Source organism: Pantherophis guttatus, chromosome 4 (genome assembly GCF_059756535.1).
Source record: "Pantherophis guttatus breed Tessera chromosome 4, ASM5975653v1, whole genome shotgun sequence".
Classification (NCBI taxonomy): Eukaryota; Metazoa; Chordata; class Lepidosauria; order Squamata; family Colubridae; genus Pantherophis; species Pantherophis guttatus.
The window spans coordinates 67,675,871-67,702,022 of NC_142066.1; the positions used below are offsets into that span (position 1 = coordinate 67,675,871).

At 41.7% G+C, this 26,152-nt stretch overlaps 2 protein-coding genes across 2 annotated transcripts in view; both read left to right on the top strand.

The window, feature by feature from the left end:
* Positions 1-15,040, top strand: part of HUS1 (HUS1 checkpoint clamp component) — a 43,229-nt gene extending 28,189 nt beyond the window's left edge. Inside the window, exon 8 of the mRNA XM_087892362.1 lies at positions 14,814-15,040. Coding sequence (XP_087748488.1) covers positions 14,814-14,842 — 29 coding nt within the window. The 3' untranslated portion in view covers positions 14,843-15,040. The remainder of the gene's footprint in view (positions 1-14,813) is intronic.
* On the top strand, positions 3,153-4,544 carry LOC148114146 (uncharacterized). The gene is made up of 2 exons (XM_087891572.1): positions 3,153-3,668; positions 3,729-4,544. The coding sequence occupies exons 1-2, from the start codon at positions 3,153-3,155 to the stop codon at positions 4,542-4,544; spliced, it is 1,332 nt and encodes a 443-aa protein (XP_087747698.1).
* Positions 15,041-26,152: the final 11,112 nt, after the last annotated feature.

Genomic DNA, 26,152 nt, shown 5'->3' on the forward strand with positions numbered 1-26,152 from the left:
TTATTAAAATGGAATAATATTATTTGGCTTCAATTTGATTCTTTAAAAAAACACTCTAATGTATTAATTTGGAAGCACATCTTTTAAAAAATATGGATGTAAAATAAATGTATTTGCATGTGCCTTGGAACTGAAACCAGGTATTTTCTCACTGTAGCAAATATTCCAGAACAAATAACTAACAAGATTTCTTTCATCTTTGCAAACATTTGAAGTTTATTTTATTTATTTTTTTTGAAGGCAATTTAACTTGACAGGTCTCTGAAAAGAAGTCAGTAGAGAAATTCCTTCTGCCTGAAAAGCAGAGAGTCTTAGATAAACATTAAGCACATATAGTATGCAACAAAAGTTAAATAGCGACATGGCTACGTAACAGAATAACAACATTGAAAGGGACCTTGGAGGTCTTCTAGTCCAATCTCCTGCACAAACAGGAGACCCTATACCATTCCAGACAAGTGGAATTACTGGAGGCTTCTTAAAAGCCTCCAGTAATGGAGGCTAACAATTTCTGAAGGCAAGCCGTTCCACTGGATAATTGTTCTCGCCAAAATTTCTCCTTAGTTCTAAGTTGCTTCTCTTATTGATTAGTTTTCATCCATTGTTTTTTGTTTTGCCTTCTGATGCTTCTGATACCCTTTACTTTGTGGCAGCCGCTCAAATATTCGAACACTGTGATCATGTCACCTCTTGTCCTTCTTTTCACTAACTAGACAAACCCAGTTTCTGCAACTGTTCTTCATATGTTTTAGCCTCCAGCCACCAAATCATCTTTGTTTCTTTTTTCTGTACTCTTTCCCTTTTTATAATGTGATGACCAAAACTGGATGCAGTATTCCAAGTGTGACCTTACAAAGGAATTATAAAGTGGTATTAACATTTCATGTGATCTTGATTCTATTCCTCTGTTTATGCAGCCTAGAACTGTGTTGGCTTTTTTGGCAGCTGCAGCATACTGCTGGCTCATATTGAAGTGATTGTCCACTAGGATTCCAAGATCCCTCTCACAGTTACTGTTGTTAAGGCAGGTTTTTTTTTTTTTTAATTTGATTTATATGCCGCCCTTCTCCGAAGACTCAGGGCGGCTTACAATGTGCTCAGCAATAGCCTTCATCCTTTTTGTATATATTTATACAAAGTCAGTTTATTGCCCCCACAACTGGGTCCTCATTTCACCTACCTTAGAAAGGATGGAAGGCTGAGTCAACCTTGAGCCTTGGCGAGATTCGAACCCTGCAGTAATTGCAGGCAGCTGGTCTTAATAAGCTTAATAACAGGGTGCCTTAAACCCCTGTGCCAAGGCTCTTAGGTTTCACCTAATCTGTACCTTGCCTAAGCGTAAAATCGTACTTTTCTCTACATAGAATTTCAATCTATTAGATAGGGCCCAATGTTTACCATATTTTCCGGCGTATAAGACGACTTTTTAACACATGAAAATCTTCTCAAAAGTCGGGGGTCGTCTTATACGCCGGGTGTAGTTCTCCTGTAATCAGGCAGACCAGCCCGAAAGGCTCTGACGAGCCTTAAATGGCTCTGGCGATCCCAGCTCTGGCGATCCCAGCTCTGACAATCCCAGCTGAGTTCCCTGCAACTCAGCTGGGATCGCCAGAAACCACGTAAAAGGGAAAAAGTTTTCCCCCTCCAGCTTGCTTACCTCAGCTGCTAGTCGCAACGCTTGCCTTGCTTTGCTTGCCTGAATCTATTCAGGCAAGCAAGCAACTCCCTGCCTGCAATCAAGCAAGGAGTTAGTTGTGGACTTCAACTCCCAGAATTCCTCAGCCAGCAAAACAAAACTGGCTGAGGAATTCTGGGAGTTGAAGTCTACAAGTCTTAAAGTTGCCAAGGTTGGAGACCCCTGTTCTATTGGGTAAGTTTTTTTCCCCTTTGGGAGCTTTAAAAAAATAGTCAATTGGGGTTTTTTTAGTTGTTCTTTTTTAGACCTAGCCATTTAAAGTTCAGGAAGTTTTAAATTTAGCTTTCATATAAAAATAAAAATAAAATAAAATAAAACAATATTTGTGCAGCTTTCTGAGATTTAGTGTGTTTCTGTAATGTTTCACTCCAACTACACAAACACACAAAATCTCACAAAGCTGTATGTGGAATTTTGTGTGTGTAAAGTGTGAAAGTTGGTTTTTTGGACTTTTTGTGGCTGTGAGCCAGGCTAAGATTTGATATTGGGATAAAACTCAAATATTAGAAATCCAAATCTTTGGTCAAGACAGAAGTGCCTCTTCCGGGCCACGGTATTGAGATGACAAACGGTATTTGACGTAGGTACAGAATTGTGAGAGGGCAAACTGACCCTAAACAGATACATCCTGTTGTTTAATGTTTATTACACCCCAAATGTCATGTAGATTCTAGAGAAGGAATATTGCTTCCCTTACTGTCCTCTTTACTGCTCTTGAGGCGCCTTTGAGCCCCTTATCTTCTCTTTATTATGTCTTGAGCTCCGGAGCTGAAAGCCTGAGCCTGTGGGAACCATGCTGTTATGTCTTTCCTAGAGATAGATTAAAGGGTAACTTCTACGTGTGAAATGTTGCACTCTTCGTAATAACTTTGTCTTTATACTGTATAAATATCTGGTTGAAATCAGTAATCTGGGTTCAGACTTTTGTTTCGTGGTCTTAGGACTGTTTGAACCTTTGCGCAAATAAAAACTCTTTCCTGCACTGAAGAGCTTGTCCTAGTCCGTTATTTTTCCTACAACAGCTGGCGACTCTGCCGGGACTGGGTGCAAGGCGATATTTCGCTGAGGACCGTTTTGACCTCTCGGGACCATCGGGAGGTCGCTCCTGAACATTCTCCAGGCGCCACAGAGATACATCTCTGGGAGACAGCCGCGATAACCCGGTGGGCCCGACGGTGCTCTGATCGAGTCCAAGAACCCTGCAGTGCAGGAAAGGTGGTCTGAACAAATTCCTGGCCAGGAATCCACGGAGTGGGAGCGTTTTTAAGTGAGTATATTGTAAGAGAATTGTACCTGCTTCATTTGAAAGCAGAAGGAGGGAATTGATCACTCCCTCGGACTCGGGGTAGGCTACCCTAACGAAGTCCGTGTCAGGTTGTGTGGGTGGTTAAGTCGTCGTATTTCTCGCTAGTGGCCGTGAGTTTCCGGGGCTACGAGTCGACGGCAGTGTGATAGAATGGGAGGGGCTCAGAGCGTGCCAAATACTCCTTTGGCATGCATGTTAAAAGGTTTTGACAAGTATTTCAGCAACCCTTCCTATCCGAAAGGATCAAAGGAGCGATTAAAATTTTTATGTAAGCATGTGTGGCCATTATTGGGGACAGGGTGGCCCCCGCAGGGATCATTAAGGGAGGAAATGGTGGATAAATTGTGGGGGGTGATTGTAGTGAATCAGGATAAATATCTTGATCAATTTCAATACATTGATCAATGGGCGAGAGCCCTAACAGAAAAAGCTGAGGATTTGCTGCAGTGTCAGGCTGAGATGGTCAGGTTATGTGTATCCAGATCTGGCGGAAAGAATAAAGAGGGGAGAGAAGGGGGGAGAAGTGAGCAAGGAAAAACCCAGGCAAAAAGAGGAGAGGAATATTCAAGAAGGAGAAAAGTATTGACAGAGGATGAGGAGGAGTTAGTTAGACCCCCAACGTATGCTCCATTGTGGCAGCAGCCCCCAGCGCAGCAGCAGCCCCCAGCGCAGCAGCAGCCCCCAGCGCAGCAGCAGCCCCCAGCGCAGCCCCTAGACCAACAGCAGCAGTTGCCGGGAGCTGTAGGAGGAGAGGGAGGTGGAAATCAGAGACTCATGAGTGATCCTGGGGCTAGACCGAAAATCCGAAAAAGTCCCCCGCTGGAAGAAGGTAGTTGGAGTGAGGGAGAGGATCGGGATGATAAGGGGTTGAAGAAAGCAACAGGAGAAGAGCAGGTGGGGGTGCAAACTCGCGCGGTAACAGCGAAGTTGAAGGCTAGCAAGCAAGAAGTTACAGCGCCTTTGCGCCAGGTGGATCAGATAATAGTAAACCAGCAGGGGCAGGTGGAACGTCAGCCCCTTTTTCAATACGTGCCATTTACTACTACTGATCTTTTAAATTGGAAGCAACATTATGGGCCGCTGACTACTAAGCCCACTGAGATGGCGGACCTGTTTCAAACTATTATGCTAACACATAATCCAACGTGGCAGGATGTACAACAGTTGTTACGCACTCTGTTAACTCCGGAAGAACGAGAGAAGTGGAAAGCAGCAGTTAGGCAGTGTGTGAAAGAGATGTTGCCAAATGATGCGGATGTGCAGCCGGAGGTGTTGGTCCGGGCGCCTGAAATAGATCCCGGCTGGGACCCTAAGGAGGAACAGGACAGGACACGTTTGAGGGAATATCAGAATTTGGTGGTGCAAAGTCTTAGAAGAGCAGGGAAGCCTCCAGTAAATATGTCTAAGCCATCTTTAGTGATGCAGGGTGCGGATGAAAGCCCGGAGAGTTTCCTGCAAAGATTGATTGAAGCGTATGAGTTATATACACAGGTGGATCCCAGGCAGGGGGATAATGTGCGGATGTTGAATGAAAGATTATGAGGATATACGGCGAAAATTGCAGCGGGTAGAGGGAGCACTTGGGAAAAACACGACGGAATTGTTGGAATTGGCACAGAAGGTGTATGTCAATAGGGATAAGGTGGAAAAGAAGGAGAGAGATGCTAGAATGCAAAAGAAGGCTGAATTATTGGCAGTGGCACTACAGGGAGGAATGAGTTTTGACCCCAATCCGGGGACACCCCTGGGTCCAAACCAATGTGCCTATTGTAAAGGAGAGGGCCATTGGCAAAGAGAATGCCCCAGACGGATGATGAGAGGTAGAGGGATGATGAGAAGACCGGAGTTTGGAGCAGGGATGAGGGGGCAGTTTGCAGGGAGAAGGGGAGAACGAGGAATGAGAGGGGGCTTGAATAGAGGATTTGGACAAAGAGGCTTGGGACGAGGCTTTGGTAGAGGAACAAGAGGGAGTGCTGGAACAAGAGAAGCAGAGAGTATTGGATTGGCAGACATGGTGTGGTCAGATTGACGGGGACCAGGCTTGGAAGAACCCCCGCCTGAGCCGTTGGTTACAATGAGGATAGGGGGCCAGCAGACAACATTTTTAGTGGATACAGGAGCAGGTAGATCAGTTGTAAATAAGCAAATTGCAGCCCCTGGATCACGTAAAATCCAGGTTCAGGGCTTATCAGGACAGATTATGGGACGGCAGGTCCTGAAGCCTGTGATGTGTGATTTTAAAGGAGCTGAAATCCAGCATGAATTTTTGTACATCCCTGAGTGCCCTATTCCATTGCTAGGCAGGGATCTGCTGAGCAAATTAGGGGCAACAATTTCTTTTGATGAAGGCAGTCAGAAAATGACCATAAGGCATTCTCCGGAGGAGATCTGGAGGTTGATGATAGAGAGACAGGTCGGTGAGAAGGAAAAGGAGGAAAAGTGGAGGATGTTTGATGTGCCGGGTTTGTGGGCAGAGGACAATCCACCAGGTTTTGCAGCACACCACCCTCCAGTGGTGGTTGAGCTAAGGCCGGGAGCGATGCCAGTCAGGATAAGGCAACGTCCCGTTTCATGGGAAGCGATCTGTGCTATCCATGAGAACATACAGAAATATTTGGAAGCGGGTGTTTTGGTGCCGACTCAATCCCCATGGAATACCCCAATTATCCCGATTAAAAAGGCAGATGGGTCTTTTCGCCCGGCCCAGGACTTGAGATTTGTGAATAGCCTAACAGTTACCTTACACCCAGCCGTGTCTAATCCATATACTTTGTTAAATTTAATCCCACCCCAGGCGGGGTGGTTTTCTGTAGTTGATTTGAAGGATGCTTTTTTTACAATTCCTATTCATCCATCAAGCCAGCCGCTGTTTGCCTTTGAGTGGGAGAATCCTCATACGGGCACAAAAATGCAATACACATGGACTAGGTTGCCACAGGGGTTTAAAAATTCCCCGACATTGTTTGGAACAGCGCTGGCTAGGGACCTGCAGTATTATACACCTCAGCAACCGGGGGATACAATTTTACAATATGTTGATGATGTTTTAGTGACAGGACAGACAGAGGATTTATGTTGGGATAATACTAAAATGTTGTTAGACTTGTTGCTTGAGTGTGGGTATCGGGTATCAAGGAAGAAAGCTCAACTAGTGAAAGAGAGGGTGAGGTATTTGGGTTATGATATTGAGAAAGGACACAGAGCTTTAGGACCTGAGCGGAAACAGGCAGTTTTGATGCTGGCTGAACCTAGAACAAAGAGACAACTGAGAAGCTTTTTAGGGTTGGCTGGCTTTTGTCGTATTTGGATTCCTAACTTTGCTTTGATGGCAGCACCCTTGTATGTAGCCACCAGGGGCGCCAATACGGAACCCCTTGAGTGGGGGGGAGAACAGAAAAAAGCCTTTAAAGATATAAAACTTGCGCTGACTCAGGCGCCGGCGTTAGCCTTACCAAACTTGCAGAAGCCTTTTAATTTGTATGTAGACACAAGTAGAAATATTGCAGTGGGGGTGCTTACTCAACCGTTGGGAAGTTGGCAACGACCAGTAGCATATTTATCAAAACAGCTGGATGGAGTAGCACGGGGCTGGCCGCATTGTTTGAAAGTGTTGGCTGCAATTGCAGAATTAATTCAAGATTGTAATAAACTTACTTTTTCCTGTCCTATAAATGTGCACTCTCCCCATGCGGTGCAATCCGTTTTGGATGCTAAAGGACATTTATGGATTAGTGGGCAGAGATTGGCAAAATACCAGGCAATTATGATTGAGAACCCCCAGGTGCGTTTGGTGATGTCTAATAGGTTGAATCCGGCGACGTTATTGCCCACGGAAGTGGATACGCAACATAACTGCCTACAAGTATTAGACAAAGTTTATTCTACCCGCCCTGATTTAACAGACATCCCGTTATCCCACGCACGGTTTAATTGGTATACAGATGGATCCAGTTACATTGTGGATGGGTATCGGGTGTCTGGATATGCCATTGTAGATGATGAAGGAGTGGTGGAAAGCGGACCTTTAGGAAGTGGACACAGTGCACAGGTGGCTGAGTTGTGGGCATTGATACGTGCCTTAGAAAGGGCCGAGGGAGAAACATTGAATGTGTGGACAGATAGTAAATATGCATTCCTTACTTTACATGCACGTGGGGCTGTTTATAAGGAACGAGGGTTTAGAGATTCAGCAGGGAAAAACATTTTGCATGCACATCTTATTAGCCGCCTGATTGAAGCTGTAAATAAACCAAAGAAAGTGGCAGTGATGCACTGTAAAGGACATCAAAGAGGAGATGATAAGGTAGCTATAGGAAACAGAGCCGCGGATGTGGAAGCAAGGGAAGCGGCAAAACAAGAGGGGCCTTTGCCCGATTTATCTGTTTGTGTAGCAATGGATGTAGGGGTTATACCTCCTGAAATCAAACCAACATATACGCAACAGGAAAGTGTGAAAGCAGTGACAGACTTGAAGGCTCAGGTTGAAGATGGGTGGTATGTATTACCGGACAGGAGGGTTTTCGTGCCAGCCTCAATGGCGTGGACACTAGCACGCCTAGCCCATGAAACAACATACATGGGTAAAACGGCTTTGGAATTAGCACTAGGAAGGGATTATTACATTAATGGGCTGGCCGGAATCGCTGCTGGAACGGTTGCAAAGTGTGTTACATGTGCTAAGGTTAATCCAAGGCAAGGGCCGCTGCTGCCCCCTGGTGCCATACCCCGGTCATACATCCCCATGGATTATATTATGATAGACTTTACTGATATGCCTAGATGTGGATTGTTTAGACCTCTGTTAGTTATGGTGGATATGTATACAGGGTGGCCTGAGGCTTTTCCAACAAAGACCAAACAGGCACGGGAAGTGGCAAGACTATTATTGAAAGAGATAATTCCCAGATTTGGAATTCCTAGTCATATCTCATCGGATAATGGTCCCGAGTTTGTCCATCATATTAACCAGGCAGTTGCAAAGGCGGTAGGAATAAAGTGGCGGTTTCACAATTCATTTCGGCCAGAAGCAGGTGGATGTGTGGAACGATTGAACAGGACTCTGAAGGAAAGGATTACTAAGATTTGTACAGATAGTCACTTAAAATGGCCAGATGCTTTACCACTAGCCTTGTATGCCATTCGAAGCTCACCAAGGGGCCAGCACAAGTTATCGCCATATGAGTTAATGTATGGACGACCGCCAGGGTTGTTAAGAAGAAACTTGGCAGGGTGGCCGGATTTGGGGCATAAAGGGGGGGTCTGGAATATGGAAATGGTACAAGAACTTAATAAGCAAGTTGAGAGACTTCAGCGATATGTGATGGAACAAGTGCCCCCCCGGTTAATAACCCATTGTCATCCGTTCAAACCAGGGGATCAAGTCTGGGTCAAACATTGGAAGAAAGAGCCACTGGAAGGACGGTGGAAGGGACCTTTTACTGTTATTATGACTTCTCCCCTTGCTATTAAGATTGCAGAATCAAAGTCATGGATCCACTGGACACGGGTCAAGGCGGCAGCAGAAACTGGCTGGAAAGTGATCATGGATAAACAAAATCCTACTAAGCTGACATTCAAGCGTGCTCAAAAATAGTTTTTTTTTTCTATTTTATATAGGATACTTGGAGGTGTGATCGATTGTGGGGATCCTCAACAGATCATAAGAGTGACCTACATACCTGGGTTGTCGTATTCCTTTGGAAGCTGATAAATGACAAGTGACTAAAAAGAACAAAAAGGACCCATGTGGGAGGAGAGTTGGATGTGGGTGTGTTGGGGATTGGGGGTATTGGTTCTGTCGATTATTGTGTTTTACAGGTATAAGCAGTGGTTTTGTGGACGACCAAGGAGTATCACGGCACCGGCTACTCCAATTCCTAACTGCCCGGATCTGCTCCTGAACACCCACTTAGTATAAATTGTTTGGTTATTAAAGAAATCTTGATTGTAATAAGTAAAAGGGCGATTTTTGAATGTATTAAGATTTTTTTTTCATTTTTTTTGGTTCTGTAATTGTGGATGTGAGTGCTGTTGTTGCGCTCATTGTATAGACTGTGTTTTATGTACAGGGTGTTTAATTGAGTGTGACATAAAGATCATAGAAGAAGTACTAGCACACTATTTGGTGATAGGGTTAAAGACATCTCATTATACACTTAAGGTTACCCCCACCGTTGAGAGAGCATTGAGGGACCGGAACAAAAAGGATCGGGAGGATGCAGAATATGGTGATCATTGGACTGGGATTATGGATGAGCGGATGGGTAATGAGACTACGAAGTGAGCTAGACATTCCCATGATAGAGGCGGTGAGTGAGGAGAACTGTGACCCATGCATACGCACAACATTGCAGGGAACACGGGTTTCTAAAACTTTGATTTATCACACTCAAAAGCCTGACGGGTGTAGGGAGTACAAACCCCAAACCTGTCAGGTGAACAATACCATATATCACATGTGTATGCTGAAGGATAAGGTGCAATGTTACAACCCTGCAGAAGCTAAGCAAATCACTACTTATGAGATGTCAATATATACAACAGAATGTGGGAGAGAAGAACTTTTAAATAAGACAGAGTTTAGAAAATTAGGAAATCCAGTAGAGATAACATTTGATGCCTGTTTAGCTATCAATCGTAACTGTGATGTGTGGAAATCAACATGTGGGACATTAGAATGGGAAAGAAGTTATATGTTGGACAAAAAGTATATGTGCCGAAAGCAGGGAGAATGCAGTGATAGGGACACATATAGTTACTGTCCATACTGGGCTTGTGCAGTTATGTGGACGGGGGATCAGCCAGGGGGCTCCCAGAGATGCAAGCTGGAAAACGGGGTAGCTAATAGTAATTGTCAACGAAATCAATGTAACCCTATAAAGATTACATGTACCCTGACAAAATTATGGAAGGAGGACTATGGATTAGGAATCTATGCGAAGGGAAAAGATCCACTTGTAACCCTTCGATGGTATGTCACTAAAGTTACCAGAGCGACACAGGATACGAAAGGATTGTTCTGGTCATATTATTTGGAAATGGAGAAGTTGAATGTACCTGAAATTCCTAGTCATGTAACAAATACCTTTGTCAAATTAGCCGAAGACATAGCCCATACCCTGAATGTATCGAATTGTTTTGTTTGTGGAGGAACTAATATGGGAGAAAAATGGCCCTGGGAAGCACAGGAATTAAATTATTCTAAAGTCTTAGAAATGGATTATAAGGGTAATCTGTCATATAATAAGGGTAAGGATGGAGACTGGACCTTGACTACTAGTTTGGTAGGGAATGTTTGTTTTCAGAGAAAAATTGTGCCAGGCTGTTATCAGGTAGGAAACCTCATATGTACAGGAAAATGGGAAAGTAAGGTATGGTGGTCAGGAGCTAATGCCACAGAGGGAACTGATGAAATGGCCCTGTTTAAAGTAAATGGGTTATCCTTTTTAAAGGATCCAGATAATCAGACCCTTGAATGGCTGGCTCCTGATGGGCTATACTGGATATGTGGAAAGATGGCATATGGGGTCCTACCTAAATCCTGGTGTGGAGCCTGTGTCCTGGGAATAATTAGGCCTGGATTCTTTTTACTTCCCCTTAGAACCCGACAGGTGTTAGGTGTCCCGGTATATGATGAGGTGGGAAACTTGAGACAAAGAAGACATGTAGACACATCTGCAATAGGGAAGGTTAGGGTTGGAGGTAACCAACGTAGTTGGGGAAGTGAAGAATGGCCTGCAGAGCGAATTATTGAGGTTTATGGACCGGCTACATGGGCGGAAGATGGCATGTATGGCTATCGGACCCCTATATACATTCTGAACCGCTTAATTCGTCTGCAAGCGGTGGTTGAAATTATTACCAACGAAACTGTAAAAGGTCTTACTCAATTAGCTAGGGAAAGTGTCAAATCAAGGACATATATTATGCAGAATAGATTAGCTTTAGATTATTTGTTAGCCAAGGAAGGAGGGGTATGTGGAAAGTTTAATTTGACTAACTGCTGCATAGAAGTTGATGAAAGCGGAAAGGTTATTAAGGAAATAACAGACAAAATGGTTAAAATAGCTCATGTGCCAGTCCAGACTTGGAAAGGCCTTAATTTACAGGATATGTTTTCAGGATGGTGGCCAAAATTACCTGGCCTGCAGGCCATTTTTGGCCTGGTAGGATTAATAGCGGCAGGGTGTATTTTTCTCCCGTGTATTTTACCTCTGTTTGTTAAAACTATCTCTAAAAGTCTATCCTTGCTGGTGGAACGTAAGACAACTGCTCAGGTGATGGCTATGTGGGATTATAAAAGGCTCCAGCAGGAAGAGGACTTAGAGGTGTGACTCGTCTGGTTATCTCAGATGAGTCACAAAGGGGGGGTATGAGCCAGGCTAAGATTCGATATTGGGATAAAACTCAAATATTAGAAATCCAAATCTTTGGTCAAGACAGAAGTGCCTCTTCCGGGCCACGGTACTGAGATGACAAACGGTATTTGACGTAGGTACAGAATTGTGAGAGGGCAAACTGACCCTAAACAGATACATCCTGTTGTTTAATGTTTATTACACCCCAAATGTCATGTAGATTCTAGAGAAGGAATATTGCTTCCCTTACTGTCCTCTTTACTGCTCTTGAGGCGCCTTTGAGCCCCTTATCTTCTCTTTATTATGTCTTGAGCTCCGGAGCTGAAAGCCTGAGCCTGTGGGAACCATGCTGTTATGTCTTTCCTAGAGATAGATTAAAGGGTAACTTCTACGTGTGAAATGTTGCACTCTTCGTAATAACTTTGTCTTTATACTGTATAAATATCTGGTTGAAATCAGTAATCTGGGTTCAGACTTTTGTTTCGTGGTCTTAGGACTGTTTGAACCTTTGCGCAAATAAAAACTCTTTCCTGCACTGAAGAGCTTGTCCTAGTCCGTTATTTTTCCTACAACAGCTGTGTGAGGTTCCTGCTTGTTGCAGGGGCCATTTTGGGTCTAGCACAGCTGCTTTTACATTGTGGGTGAGCCAGTTGTGTTGTGTTGTGTGTGTTTAGAGTGTGAAAGTTTTTTTGGGGGGCTTTTTGTGGCTGTGTGAGGTTCCTGCTTGTTACAGGGGCCATTTTGGGTCTAGCACAGCTGCTTTTACATTGTAGGTGAGCCAGTTGATGTTTTTTAATTTTTATTTGGTGTGCATTGGAAGAGGGGCAGTCTTATATGGCGAGTATAGCCCAAACCCTATATTTTAACAGGAAAAGTTGGGGGTCGTCTTATACGCCCAGTCGTCTTATATGCCGGAAAATACGGTAAATCCATCTGTATTTTGAGCCTATCTTCTGGAGTATTGGCTATTCCTGCCATTTTAGTGTGTCTGCAAATGTGATTAGTTCCCCTTCTATTCCCTCATCTAAATAGTTTATGAAGGTATTGAAGAGTACTGGGTCTAATACAGAACCTTTGGGTACTGCTTCCTTCTTCCTATGTAGATTTAGTTCCATTGAGGACCACATGTTGAGTGTGATTTCTAAGCTAGTTACAAATTCATCTGATGATGATGCTGTCTATCCCAGACTTTTTAACTTTTCAAGAAGTAGGTTGTGCTCTACAGTGTCAAATGCCTTATTGATTCTACAGATACTCTTACCAAGGTAAAAGAGAAAGAGAGAAAAATTTCCTGAAGGTAAAGGACTGGTCTAGACTTTTGTAAAACCATGAAAATAAATGCCTTAATTGTGTCCTATTTTGTCTGTCTTGGTTATTTAATAAGCAGTATACAAGTTTTGTATAGGAGCTGGAGAAAGTTGTGAAGTCAAAGGTGCACATATACAATTAACTATAAGTTCCTCTTTTTTTTTTTTTTGCAAGAAAAGTGTTCTATGCAATAGATGCTGCCTACTTCTCATCATTAGGACAATATCCTTTTTCCTGATTAAATTTTGACTCTGTCAGCACCAGAACATATTTTTAAAAATATGGAAATTGTGTTAACTGCATTGTGTGACCCTAATGCTAGGTTCATGTACATCCTTAGCTATGTTAAACAGAGAATCTAAGCAACAATTTGCTAGTTTCCTATTATTTTATGGGAACTTTTTGACTTTCAGTTTTGTATGCCTTTCAACTTTTTTCAGTGTCATACTTCACAAAATTGTAACTTCCCACTCTCTCAGCACACCAGTTCTGATATACAGCCCTTATGTGTACTTGTCTGGCATATTGTTTTGGCTTCATTTTATTGGATGTGAAAGCTCATGATCTTTAAAAAATAAACCAAAAGAAATATGAAGAACATTATGCTTTATTGTCACTATATTAGCATTCTTGAAAAGAATTTGGCAAAGTTTATTGTATTTCTTAAATAAATTCCAATGACAATGCCAAATTAGTCTGGGTCAAACTGTTCTTTTCTAGTGTCTAGACACCACTTGAAAGTTCTAAAATAAAAAGTAGTATAAAAACCTCTATCAGAGCCAGCTAACCATTTCTTGATGTTGCATCAAAAATTCTCTTTTAACTTCTTAATGCTTATAGCCAGTAATCAAGATAGTGGCATTTTGCAAGTTCATAACAGCAGGTCATCCAAATAGAAAGCTATACATAGGCATTAGTAATTTTCAGCAGAATTAATCTTTTTTATTTCTAACTTTAAAACAACTGGAAATCTTTCACATTGCCTATAGTTTGGGTAGTTAATATGCTCAGATTCAAACCCATTGTTCAACAAATTGCCTCCTCAGAGCCATATCCCATGGCACGATCTGCCATTTTGTCCCTATTGTAATTTCTCCAGTTCTCTGGGTGCTTCCTAACACTATTAGAAGATATAGTGCAGCTATTTCATCTTTCCCACTTTATTTGTCCTTCTTTTGCTTTTTTTCAGGGTTTGAATATGACAGACAATGGCATCTGTTTCCTGTTAAATTCTATGAATGTGGCTGATAGATTATGTATTTTTTTTGGTGGAAGAACCCCTTGCTTATTGCTGTTTTTCAGGTCACAGATTACTTTTATTTATTCCCTGTAATTATTCAGATCTGGAGAGAATGTCTCCTTGATAGCACACCACTGGCCAGGAATCCATTTTGATGAAGCTGAGTGCTCTAGATACATGGAATTCCCTCCAATTAGAGCTGTCACTAAATATTAACAAATTTTAGTGCTAGCTGGACACTCATTTGTGCACCCAACCTTTAAATTGTATCTGAGTTGTTATTTCCCATTGTTTTTGTTTTCTTATTTTTTCCAGTGCCATGGATTGTGATTATAAGGAGTTATGAGTATATAATTTCACAGTACTAATACTATTTTATAACCCCATTTGAGATTAAAATAAGTAATGAAAAGTGGATAATAAGCTACAAAGAATAAATAAGTAAATAAACAGATCCTGATATGTGATCAAGCTCCCTAGGACTCCTTCTCCCTTTCCTAACCCATTAAACAGCATTGTCTAATCTCTAATTTAAACTCTCTTGAAGTTTGTCACCAGACCACGAATAATTTAGTCAAATGCTTCCCAAACTTGACAAGATGTGGCATTCCAAATATTTCAAAACCTATCACAACCAGTCAACCTTGGCAACAGTGATAATATATAGGACTTAAGGCAGAAAAATATATTCGAATCTCAGAAAAATAAATGGGAAAGAACAATTGCAATTAGGTAAGAAAAGTATAGTCTAAAATTCAAAGAAATGGTTGTCTTCATCACTTGTTCCAACTCATGATTGGAATATACATTTTAGAATGATATAACAGACCCAATGAAGAAGGATTTGCACTGCATGTAAACAATTACTACACTTCTTTATGACATTGCTATATTTGTGTTCTACAGGATACCAACCATGCTGTGGAAATAGATGAACTTTTTGAAATCAGTTAACTGAGTTGTAGAGGAAACACATCACTCTGGTACAGATACTCCTCACCTTAAAATTGTAATTGAGATAAGAATTACAGTTGTAATTTGTGTTGGTTATTAAGTGGGTCATCGCGTGACTGACTTGATTTTATGACATTTTTGCAGCAGTTGTTAAATAAAAGCTATGGTCGTTAAGGCAACCTGTGGTCCTCATGGTGTTTTTTTTTTCTCCAAAAGCAGAAGTACATGAAAAATGTTGAAAATTGTGGTCATATAACTTGTGGGACGCTGCAACCACAGTGGGCCAGTTGCTAAGTGCCAAAATGTAATCATGTCGTGAGACGGGAAGAACAGGAAACTCCCCAGCTTCCCTATGAGTCTCTGGAGGCTGGGGACAGCAAAAACATCACTTCCTGTCCCACTGGGAGTTGGGAAATGGGCCGTTTCGGGTCTTGGAGGGCCTCTGGGGGAATGGGAAAGGCTGTTTTTGCTCTTCCCAGATGCATAGAGAGGATCTGGAGCCAGGTGAGAAAGAAAAATGGGCCTTCCCCACCACCCCCAAACAGCCTGTTTCCCTACTTCTGGTGGGCCCAGAAGGCCCAAAAATCAGCTGGCCGGTGCGTGCATGCATGCCAGAGCTGAGCTGGCATGCCCACCTGTGGCACACGTGCCATAGGTTCGCCATCACGGGTCTAGTCTAATGAAGAGAACTGGTGACTTGATCACAATCTGCCAAAATTTGAGAGGCTATTACAGAAAAGAGGGGGTCAAACCTAATCTCCAAAGTACTTGAGACAGGACAAGAAATAATGGATGGAAAATTATCAAAGAGAGATCCAACCTAGAATTAAGGAGAAAGTTCCTGATAGTGAGAACAATTAATCAGTAAAATGGTTTGCCTCCAGAAGTTCTGAATACGCTTTCATTGGAGACTTTTAAGGAAAGATTGGACAGTCATTTGTTGTAATGGTATAGGGCAGTGGTGGTGAACTTTTTACTCACTGAGTGCCAAACAAGTATGCGCTTTGCGCGTTTTGGGTGCTTTGTGCGTGTGTATGCTATCCGCATTAATGTGCGGCTCCTCCCCCATGTGATGCGGCCACAACCGCACCATCTGCACATGTGCACGGCTTTTGTGCATGCATCCATGTGTTCCACACGCAACCACACCATCTGCGCATGCATGCAGCTTTCATGCAGATTCCCCTGTGCGCTGCATGTGCAATTGCATCACCTGTGCATGTGCAGTTTTCACACACAATGCATGTGCATGAATGCCATCTGTGCATGTGCGTGCTATGTGCAAGTACTCTCGCATGCATGCACAAACACGAACGCATGCGCAGGAGAGCTCCAAAGACCAGCTGGGTTCCCTGAATTGCATGCATGCACACCAGAGGCCTGAACACCAGCTGCGGTGTGTGAGCATGCACAGCTGCAGGTGAGTTGGGCGACAGCTCGTGTGCCCAGAAAGATGGCTCTGCGTGCCACCTTGGGCACACGTGCCATAGGTTCACCACCATGGGTATAGGTTTTCCTGCTTCAGCAGGGGTTTGGACTAGAAGCCCTCCAATGTTCCTTCAACTCTGTTATTCTGTTATTTTTTTTTGTTGAGCAGGAATATTGCTACATATGTTCAAAAGCTTTTCACTATTAGCATAAACACAATGTCATTCAAACCTTTGTACATTTTGAAGTCAAATATAGGATGGTTCATACTTTCCTAGGTAATTTTGAAAGTCAGAAGAGTTGCTCAAATGACTTGATGTCTGAAGGAAAATTAGAAGAGAGGAAGAGTAACTGAAATATGCCATAGATAGCATAGCTACATAGGAGACATTTTGAGAGAGGGAGGGAGGAGGAAGGGAGGGAGGGAATCCATGATGGTTCCTCTTATTAAAATAGCAATAATAATACTTCTATTTGTGAATAATCCAAAAGAATCCCCCTGCTTCTCAAATATATATAAAGGTAGTAGAACTACTGTTTACAACCCCAGTATAAATTTTTGGTAGAATAGATACCTTAAAAAAAACTCAACCAGAAACACTCTTCTGTATCTTTAGAAGTAAGAAAGTTTATTATGTTGGCAGCAGATGAACTTTTTCCTGGTTGCTTTCCCGCCATATCACTTCTGCTTTGAAAGCCAAAAGCTGATGGCAGGCTAAGTACACATGGGAGTTCTTTCAATGAAAACATCCTGCTCTTTCAGTTCCACTTGACACTGCACTTTGCAAAGCCCTTCGGGAGGCATAAAGCAAACAATGTAGGCTTGGGGGTTGGTATTTCCCCCCTCTCCTTTTAAAAGGAAAAAGGGAGGGAGGGCGATCAACACCCTCTTCCATAGAGCAGCCCTTCAACTATTGGAAGATACATGTCTTCCCAAAATATCTAGTTTCTTTAGCTATTTTTCATAGGATTTAGCCTCCAGTCTTTGTTGCTTTTCTCCATACTGTTTTAGGACCTCAGCATTTTTTTTGTAAGGTGTTAATCAGAGCTGGACATAATATTCCAAATGTGCCTCAACAATGAAGCATAGAATGGTACTATCACTTCCTAGATTGATCCAGCCTAGGACCATGTTGGCTTTTTTGGCAATTGCAAGACACTACTCACTTATACTTAAATGGTGGTCTACCAAGACACCTAGATCCCTCATACTGTAGGTACTACTGACGAGCCAGGTACTGTCTATCTTGTACCTGTGCAACTGATCTTCCTGCCTAAGTGTAGGACCTTAATTTTTCTCACCACTGAACTGCATCTTTTTGCATAGGGCCCAATGCTCAAGTCTGTCAAGATCCTTCTAAATTTTGAGTCTATCATCCAAACTGTTAACAATTTCCTCCAGCTTGATGTCATGTGCAAATTTGATAAATGCCCCTTCAATCCCCTTATCTAAATCATTTATGAAGATGTTGAAGAGTACTGGGCCTAAGACAAAACTGAAGTACCCCATTGCATGCTTCCCGCCAGTTAGATGTTATTCTATTGAGGACTACACTCAGCATGTAGTCCCCATGATGGTATTACAGTTACAATTCCATCTGGTCATGCTGTCTACCCTATATTGTTCCATCTTGCAAAGAATTAGGCTGTGGCTTACTTTGTTAAATGTCTGGTTGAAGTCTAAGTAAACAATTTCTCTGATCCACTGAGTCACATTATCAAAGAATAAAATAAGGTTGATCTGACATAATCTGATTTTAACAAATCCATGTTAGCTTCCAGTAACAGCTTTGCTTGCTTCTTTAGTGTTCACAAATCTGTTGCTTGATTATCTTTTCTGAATCTTTACAAGTATTGATATCAGGCTGATTGGTCTGTAATTTCCTGGATATATTTCCCCCCTTTTTATAGATTGGAACCACATTCATTCTTTTCCAGTCCTCTGGTAGTTCCCCAGTATACCAGGACCTTTGAAAAATATGGTTCAGTGGTTCTGAGATCATATCTGTCAGCTTCTTCAGAACCTTGGGATGTAATTTATCAGGTCCTGATGATCTGAACTTGTTTAGAGTAGGCAGGTGTTCTCTTACAATTTTTTTTGCTTATTTTGACTTACATTATTAGTCTGTCTTTTATGGTGCTGCTTTTGATAGCCTGGACTATTTTTTTTCTTTGTGTAAAGACTGATGCAAAGAATGAATTAAGCTGTTCTGCTTTCTCTCTGCTACTGTACCTGTCAGCTCCTTACCATCTTCTTCCATTAGTGGACCGATTGCTTCTTTGATGTTTTTCTTATTTTTTATGTTGAAAGAAACTATATTATTATTGTTGCTGTTAGTTATGAAGTCGTGTCCGACCCATTGCGACCCCATGGATAACGTTCCTCCAGGCCTAATAATTATTAGTAATAGTATCTCTTTTATTCATTAAACATGAAACTCAGTCAACTGAACATTTAAAAATGTGTCACAAATATGACACATGCTAATGGTTGATATGAGTTAATGGTTGATATGAGCTAATGGTTGCTAATGGTGCTAATGGTTGATATGAGTTGCTGCCAGCGTCCTAGGTATCAACCAATATCTTCTGGTGTTATTGCAGGAAGCTGCAATTTCTTGATGTGTTTTGTAAAATTCTTGGACATGGTACCAAGTGCCCCTATGAGAATGGGTATCACTGTTAAATGTTTCATCCATAGCCGTGTAGTTTCGATGGCCAGGTCGTGGTATTTCGTGATTTTTTCCAGTTCTTTATCTTCGACTCTGGCAAACCTGGTACAGTGATATCAATAAACTATATGCTTTGGCCCTCGACAACCGTGTTATATTCCAAATGACGATCCATCTGTATTCGAAGTCCCACAAGATCTTCACTGTCTCATTTTCGATCACTTCTTCCATTTTGTGCTCCCATGACTTTTCGGATACAGGTATGTCATATTTTTTACATAATGGCCAGTGGACTAATTTAGCAATTCGATCATGTCTAGTTTTGTAATCAGTTCACGCGATTTTGCTGCACTCATATATTAAGTGTGAAACAATTTCAACTTTGTTGTTGCAAAGTCGGAAGTTTGGGTTGTCAGTGGATTTTTGTATCTTCACTTTCATGGCATTAGTTTGTAGTGCTTGTTCTTTAGTAGCAAGTATTAAACCTTCTGTTTCTTTCTTGATGGTTCCTCTCTTAAGCCATGTCCATGTCAAGTTATCACATTTTCTTTCAATGTTTTCAAGTGCTGTCCATGCAGAGCTTTGGTTTTCCATCCATTTAATCTGACATCCAACTGTTTTTCCTTATATTTTGCCTTTATTTCTGTTGTTTTTGTAATGTTCTCCGTTTTCACAGTCTGCAGCAATCTTTCTGTGCTTTGGTTCACATAATCATTCAGACTTCATTTTTCCTCTTCTACAGTTTGATGGATTTGCAATAGCCCTCTGCCCCCTATTCTTCTTGGCAGGTACAATCTGTCAGTGTCACTTCGTGAATGTAAAGCATGGTACATATTCAAAAGTTTATGCATTTTCCGGTCCAGGTTTTCCAGTTCAGCCACAGTCCAGTTGATGATTCCAGCTGGGTAGCATATCCTTGGAATTGCCCATATATTAATGGCTTTAATTATATTGGCTTTAATTATGTTTCCAGCATTCAATTTTGATTTTAATATTTTGCGGACTCTCCTGATGTATTCCTTTTGTGTTAACTCTTTGAGTTTTCCATTCAAGATGTTATCTGCTTCCAATATGCCTAGGTATTTGTAACCATTATCCTTTGCTAATGCTTTCATGATGCTTCCAGTTCCCAGTTCTATTCTTTCTATTTTTTCCATTTTTCCTCGCTGCATGGATAGTATAACACATTTTTCAAGTCCAAAGTTCATTCTGATGTCAGTGCTGAACAGTTGAACTGTGTTGAGTATTGATTCAAGTTTAGTGAGGCTTTTCGCATACAGCTTTAAGTCATCCATGTATAGTAGATGGTTTAACTTGCCATGTTGGCTTGAGATTTGGTATCCCAGTTTTGTGTTTCGTGGGATTATTGTCAGTGGAATTAATGCGATGTTGAACAGTATTGGTGAAAGTGAGTCCCCTTGGAAGATTCCTCATCTGATTATAACTTCGTCAATGTTCTCCCCATTTGCTGTTAAAACTGCGTTCCATTTTGCATGTTTGCTTTTAAAAATGTACAAATATTTTTGCTAATTCTAAAGTTTTCCAGACATGCATTAATCCAGCTGTGGGTAGTGAGTCAAATGCCTTCTTGTAATCGATCCATGCCATATTCAAATTCGTTTTTCTTCGTCTTGCATTTTTTAGTACCATTTTGTCAATGAGCAGCTGATCTTTGATTTTTTATAATTTCCTTTTTGTTCTACTGGATACAAGCTGTTTTCCATCAGATGATTGAATACTGAATTTGCCAATATTCTTGTAAAAGTTTGAATGTTGTTGGTTTGAATGTGCTTGGTTCTGTGCTCTTTTCTGGATCTTTCATTATCAAATATGTTTGGCTAGCTGTTAACCATTCTTCGCTTGTTGCATTTTGAAGCATTTAATCAAATTGAGTGGCTATTCAGTGAGGCTGGTCAGGTTTTACCCAGTATCCATGCAATTCGTCCAGGCCAGGTGCACTCCAGTTCTTGACCTTCTTTACTTGTTTTGCAACCATATCAGTTGTTATTACAATATTCTCCATTTTGTTTTGTTTTGTTTGTTTTTGAATACCTCTGATCCAGGAGGCAGTTTTGTTGTATTCCACTGGATTTTCCCACTGTTCTTCCCAAAAGTTCAAAGTTTTTTCTTTACATGGGTGAACATTAGTTTGGACTCGATTTTCATCAAGTGACCAGTAGAAGAGATATTGGTTTCTTCTGAACTGGACATTTTCACGATATTGTTTTATTTGTCCTTCGTATCTTTCAATTTTCTTTGCTGTTGCTATTGCACGTTGTTTTAGTTCTTCCATGATTTCCATTATTGTTTTTTCTTCCAGGTTGTATTTTTTGTGTAAACTATTTTTCAGCTTTTTGTTCTTTAGTTTTCTTTCTTTCAAGTACTTCAAATTGCTGAGATCCCCTCGTAGTTTCTTGATTTTATTTTCGAGTCGAATTTTACACTTTGGTGTTCCAGTGGGTTTCTTTTTTGGCATATTATTATGATTATGATTATTTACTTTAGTCATTAAATATTATTATTATTATTATTGACATTTGTAGCAAGTATAGCTTTCCTAATTTCATCCTTGCAGATTTGGGCTATGGTGGGAGGACCTAGCATGGAAGGGGATGAAACTATATGTCTCATATAGTCCCTATGCACCTTAATCCTCCAGAGGAGCCACAACGTCAAATCAGCGGGCCACTTTGGGTTCCTAAAGACTTTACACTTAGCACGGAGGCAATTCTGGTGGCCCGGCATGAAGAAAGACGTGGACAGTTATGTGAAAAGTTGCACCATCTGAGCCATGATGAAAAAGTGATCAGGAAAACCCCCTGGACTGCTGCAAACGATGGCAGAGCCAATGAGGCCATGGGAGGAAATCACAATAGACTTTATAATGGAGTTGCCAAAGAGTGGGGGAAACACGGTGATCTGGACTGTGATAGACTTATTCTCCAAGCAGGCACACTTCATACCCTACAGCGGACTACCCTCAGCCCACCAGCTAGCCAAATGTTCCTGAAGCACATCTACCACCTGCATGAAGTGCCACGAAGAATCATCTTAGACCGAGGGGTTCAGTTCATAGCTAAGTTCTAGAGCAGCGGTTCTCAACCTGGGGGTCGTGACCCCTTTGGGGGTCGAACGGCCATTTCACAGGGGTCGCCAAAGTCCTCTCTCGCCCCCCCAAGTCTTCACTCACCCTCACCCTCTGCCTCTGTTGGATCGCCAGTCGCCGTTCGCTTACCCCGCCCACTCCCAATCTATTGCTGCCTCCTGAGTCCCAGCTGATGGCTAGAGGGAAACAAACCGTTTAAATTCTTGCCACGGGGCTTCAAAGGGCCGCCCTACAGCTGATTAGTGTTAAAAGAAAACAAATGAGAAGACCGGTGCCTGCAAAAATAGAAAAAAACAGCCCCTTTCAGCTTCAGCATAGGTTAATTACCATAAGTTGATTTGATCAGTCTCCGGACTCTCAGCTGATTTGCTCTCAGCTGTTTTGCAGAGGGCTCTATTGCTAGCTGCAAAGAGAGGAGCAGATTTTTCCCCCCTAGCTATGCTGAAAAAACGAAAGTGAAAGTAAAGCAGGGTCTTTGCTGCAATGTGACAAAATGAGGCAGAGAGAGATTTCTTTTTCTTTTTCCTCACCAAAAAAGGTAGGTGCAAAACTGCAAACAACGGGAAATTTAGGGCAAAAGAGGAGGTTCAAGATTTTAAAACACAAAAGAAAAAAGCTCTATTTAACTAGGGAATTGTAATAATTGAGATACTATTAATTGTATATTGTGTTGAAAGCAGAAATGGTTAAGTTGTGGTTTGGAGAAATATATGGGGGAAATTATTTGGTTTATTATTATTGGTAAATATAATTAATTGATTTGTAAGAAATTGGATTGCATGGAAATAATTGGAATATTCATGTTCATATTGATTGATATACAAAAAAGATAGTTATATAACTAATTGATTTATATTAAAATGTTAAATTTGTATTAAACAACTGTATTACATAATTACATAATTAACCAATGTGAGGATGGATATAAAAATCGATGACAATGGGAAGGGGTATAATATAGAATAGAAGGGGAAAATTGAATTTTATTAAGATTAGAGATGAGGATGAAGGGTAATATTGGTTTTTTAAAAAATAGATGAGGAATAAATATGGCAAAAAGGAAATATAGAAATTGTAAATTTAATTGAAATGACTAAATACTGTTTAAATTTGTGAACCGGCCAAATACTTTGTTCAAAGAAAATACATTGCATGTTTGTATGTGTGTTTCTAATTATTGCTATTTATTCATATTTGTTCTCTTTTATTCTTTAAAGTTTAACAATTCATTCTTTATCTTAATATCTTTATATTTGTTTGGGGTTGGTTTTCTTCCCTTTCATCTTTTTTATTGTACAGCAATCTTTCTCCTCAAACCTACCACCTCTCTCTTTTCTTTCCTTCTTACTTTCTCTTTCCCCCTCTTCTTCTCCTTCCTACTTCCTCTTCCTTTCTCCTTCTCCTCCTGTCTTCCTCCCTCCCTTACCCTCACTCCTACTCTAATTTCCCTTCCCTTCCTTCATCCCTCTCTATTGCTGTATCCTTTTATGCATATGGACTACTCAGAAGGCTGAAAAAGTTATTTTTGACTGGTCCTTGTACTTTTGACCAGTCCTCGAACTTACGACTGTCCTCACATTTTACGTTTTTGCCCTATCTTGTCACCATGGTGAAGAAAAGCAGTTCTGAAATGAGTGACACAGTTGTTAAGAATGCTACAATGGGCATGATGGCCAGTCATAAGTGCGAAGACCGCTCAAAAGTGCAAGGACCTGTCAGAAATCACTTTTTTCAGCCCTCTGGGTAGTCCTTTTGTGCACATGGACTGAAAAAGAGGGCTGAAAAAGTTATTTTTGACTGGTCCTTGCACTTTTGACCAGTCCTCAAATTTACGACTGCCCTCACATTTTACGTTTTTTGCCCTATCTTATCACCATGGTGAAGAGAAGCAGTTGTGAAATGAGTGACATGGTTGTTAGGAATGCTGCACAGGCATAAATGTGAGGATGGTCATAAGTGTGAGGACCAGTCAAAAGTGCGAGGATCTGTCAGAAATGACTTTTTTTAGCCCTCTGAGTAGTCCCTATACACATAGCCATGGCCACCCGGTCACATGACCAGCTAGCCACACCCACCCAGTCACATGACCTCCAAGCCACACCCACAAAGTAAGCCACACCCACAGAACTGATAGTAAAAAATTTTAGAACCCACCCCTGGTTGGGGGTCACCACAACATGAGGAACTGTATTAATGGGCATTAGGAAGGTTGAGAACCACTATTCTAGAGGGAGTTTCTGTGGTTCATTGGGTCATCCGACAGCCTTAGCTCAGCTTTTCATCCAACTACTAATGGGAGGGGCGGAGAATGTCTGAACGCCATGGTAGAGCAGTACCTGAGGTATTACGTGAACTATCAGCAGTCCAATTCGGCGGACCTTCTGCCTTTTGCTGAGGTCATGTACAATAATTCTGTTCACAGTAGCATGGGACTAACTCTGTTCAAAGTAATGAATCGCATTGACTTTGTCTCAATGCCAGAATACCCAAGGGATCCTTCCTCCTCAGTCAGCTTGATAGACTGGTTGTCAAAGCTAAAAGCAGCAGGGGAAAATGTCAAGAAAGTGCTAGCTAAAGTGGCGCAGACCTATAAGAAACAGGCAGACAAACACCGAGCCCTGCAACAGCCATTCCAGCCAGGGGAAAAGGTATACTTCTCCACAAAATACTTGAGGTTAAAACTCCCAAGCAAGAAGCTGAGACCCAAGTTCATGGGGCCATTCCCCATAGTGAAGATTATCAACCAGGTCACGGCGCAATTAAAATTGTCCCAACTGCTAGGGAATCGAGGTGGCACAGGAAACACTCCAATACCTAATCAAGTGGAAGGGCTATCCCTTATCAGAGGCATCTTGGGTAAAGAGCAGGAACATCCAAGCTGACCACCTCATAGCTAAATTTCATTAAGACAACCGAACAAAGCCTGGGGGGAAGGAATCACACTCCTAAAATCTATACCTGTACTCAAACTGTCTTTGCTTTGCACAGGTCACCTTCAGGAATTAGGAAAGCTGAATGTCAACTCGTGAAGCATTCCTGACCTGCTCTCGAGTTGCCATAGGCAGGGGGTTGGGGAACTGAGCCTCTCAGCTGCATCAAGGAACTTGCATTTCAGTCAAAACAAAGCACATTCCATCTGGCAACGTCAAGATCATCTCCATGCAGACCCACAGTGGCCGGAGGGAGGGACTTCTACAACCCACAAAATTGCTTTGTTGGGAATGTGACTGATGACACACCTTGAAGGGAGGGGGAAACAGGGTCAGAGCCAAGGCGTGAATTAAGTGAGATCAGAGTTGGCTTCACTTGGTCCGTGCTGACATGAAGCTCCTAATAAATAACTGGATTTCTTTTGAAGTTTGGCTTGAGGCTCATGATTTAATTAGGGCATCGATCGGAACTCTGACATTGATATAATTTACTTGGATTTCAGTAAGGCATTTGATAAAGTAGACCATAACCTATTTCTTGATAAAATAGAAAAATGTGGGTTAGACAGCATTGCCACCAGATGGATTCGTAATTGGCTGACCACCTGCACTCAATGTGTAGTCCTCAATGGAACTGCATCTGCATGGAGGGACATATGCAGTGGGGTATACCAATGCTCTGTTTTAGGCCCAGTACTCTTCAACATATTTATCAATGATTTGGACGAGGGGATAGATGGGGAATTCATCAAATTTGCAGACGACATCAAGTTAGCAGGAATAGCCAACACTCCAGAAGATAGGCTTAAGATACGGAAGGATCTTGACAGACTTGAACATTGGGTGCTATCTAATAAAATGAAATGCAATGGTGAAAAAAAGTAAAGTTCTACATTTAGGCAAGAAAAACAAAATGCACAGGTACAATATATGTGGTCCCTTGCTCAATAGTAGCAACTGTGAGAGGGATCTTGGAGTTGTAGTGGACAATCACTTCAATATGAGCCAGCAGTGTGCTGCAGCTGCCAAAAAAGCCAACACAGTTCTAGGCTGCATAAACAGAGGAATAGAATCAAGATCACATGAAGTGTTAATACCACTTTATAATGCCTTGGTAAGGCCACACTTGGAATACTGCATCCAGCTTTGGTCACC

Bases quoted from the DNA above. Each gene is read 5' to 3' on its own strand.
- LOC148114146 (XM_087891572.1), top strand. From the start codon at position 3,153: ATGGGAGGGGCTCAGAGCGTGCCAAATACTCCTTTGGCATGCATGTTA. The intron at 3,669-3,728 runs GCGCAGCAGCAG...GACCAACAGCAG, and splicing joins CAGCGCAGCAGCAGCCCCCA to CAGTTGCCGGGAGCTGTAGG.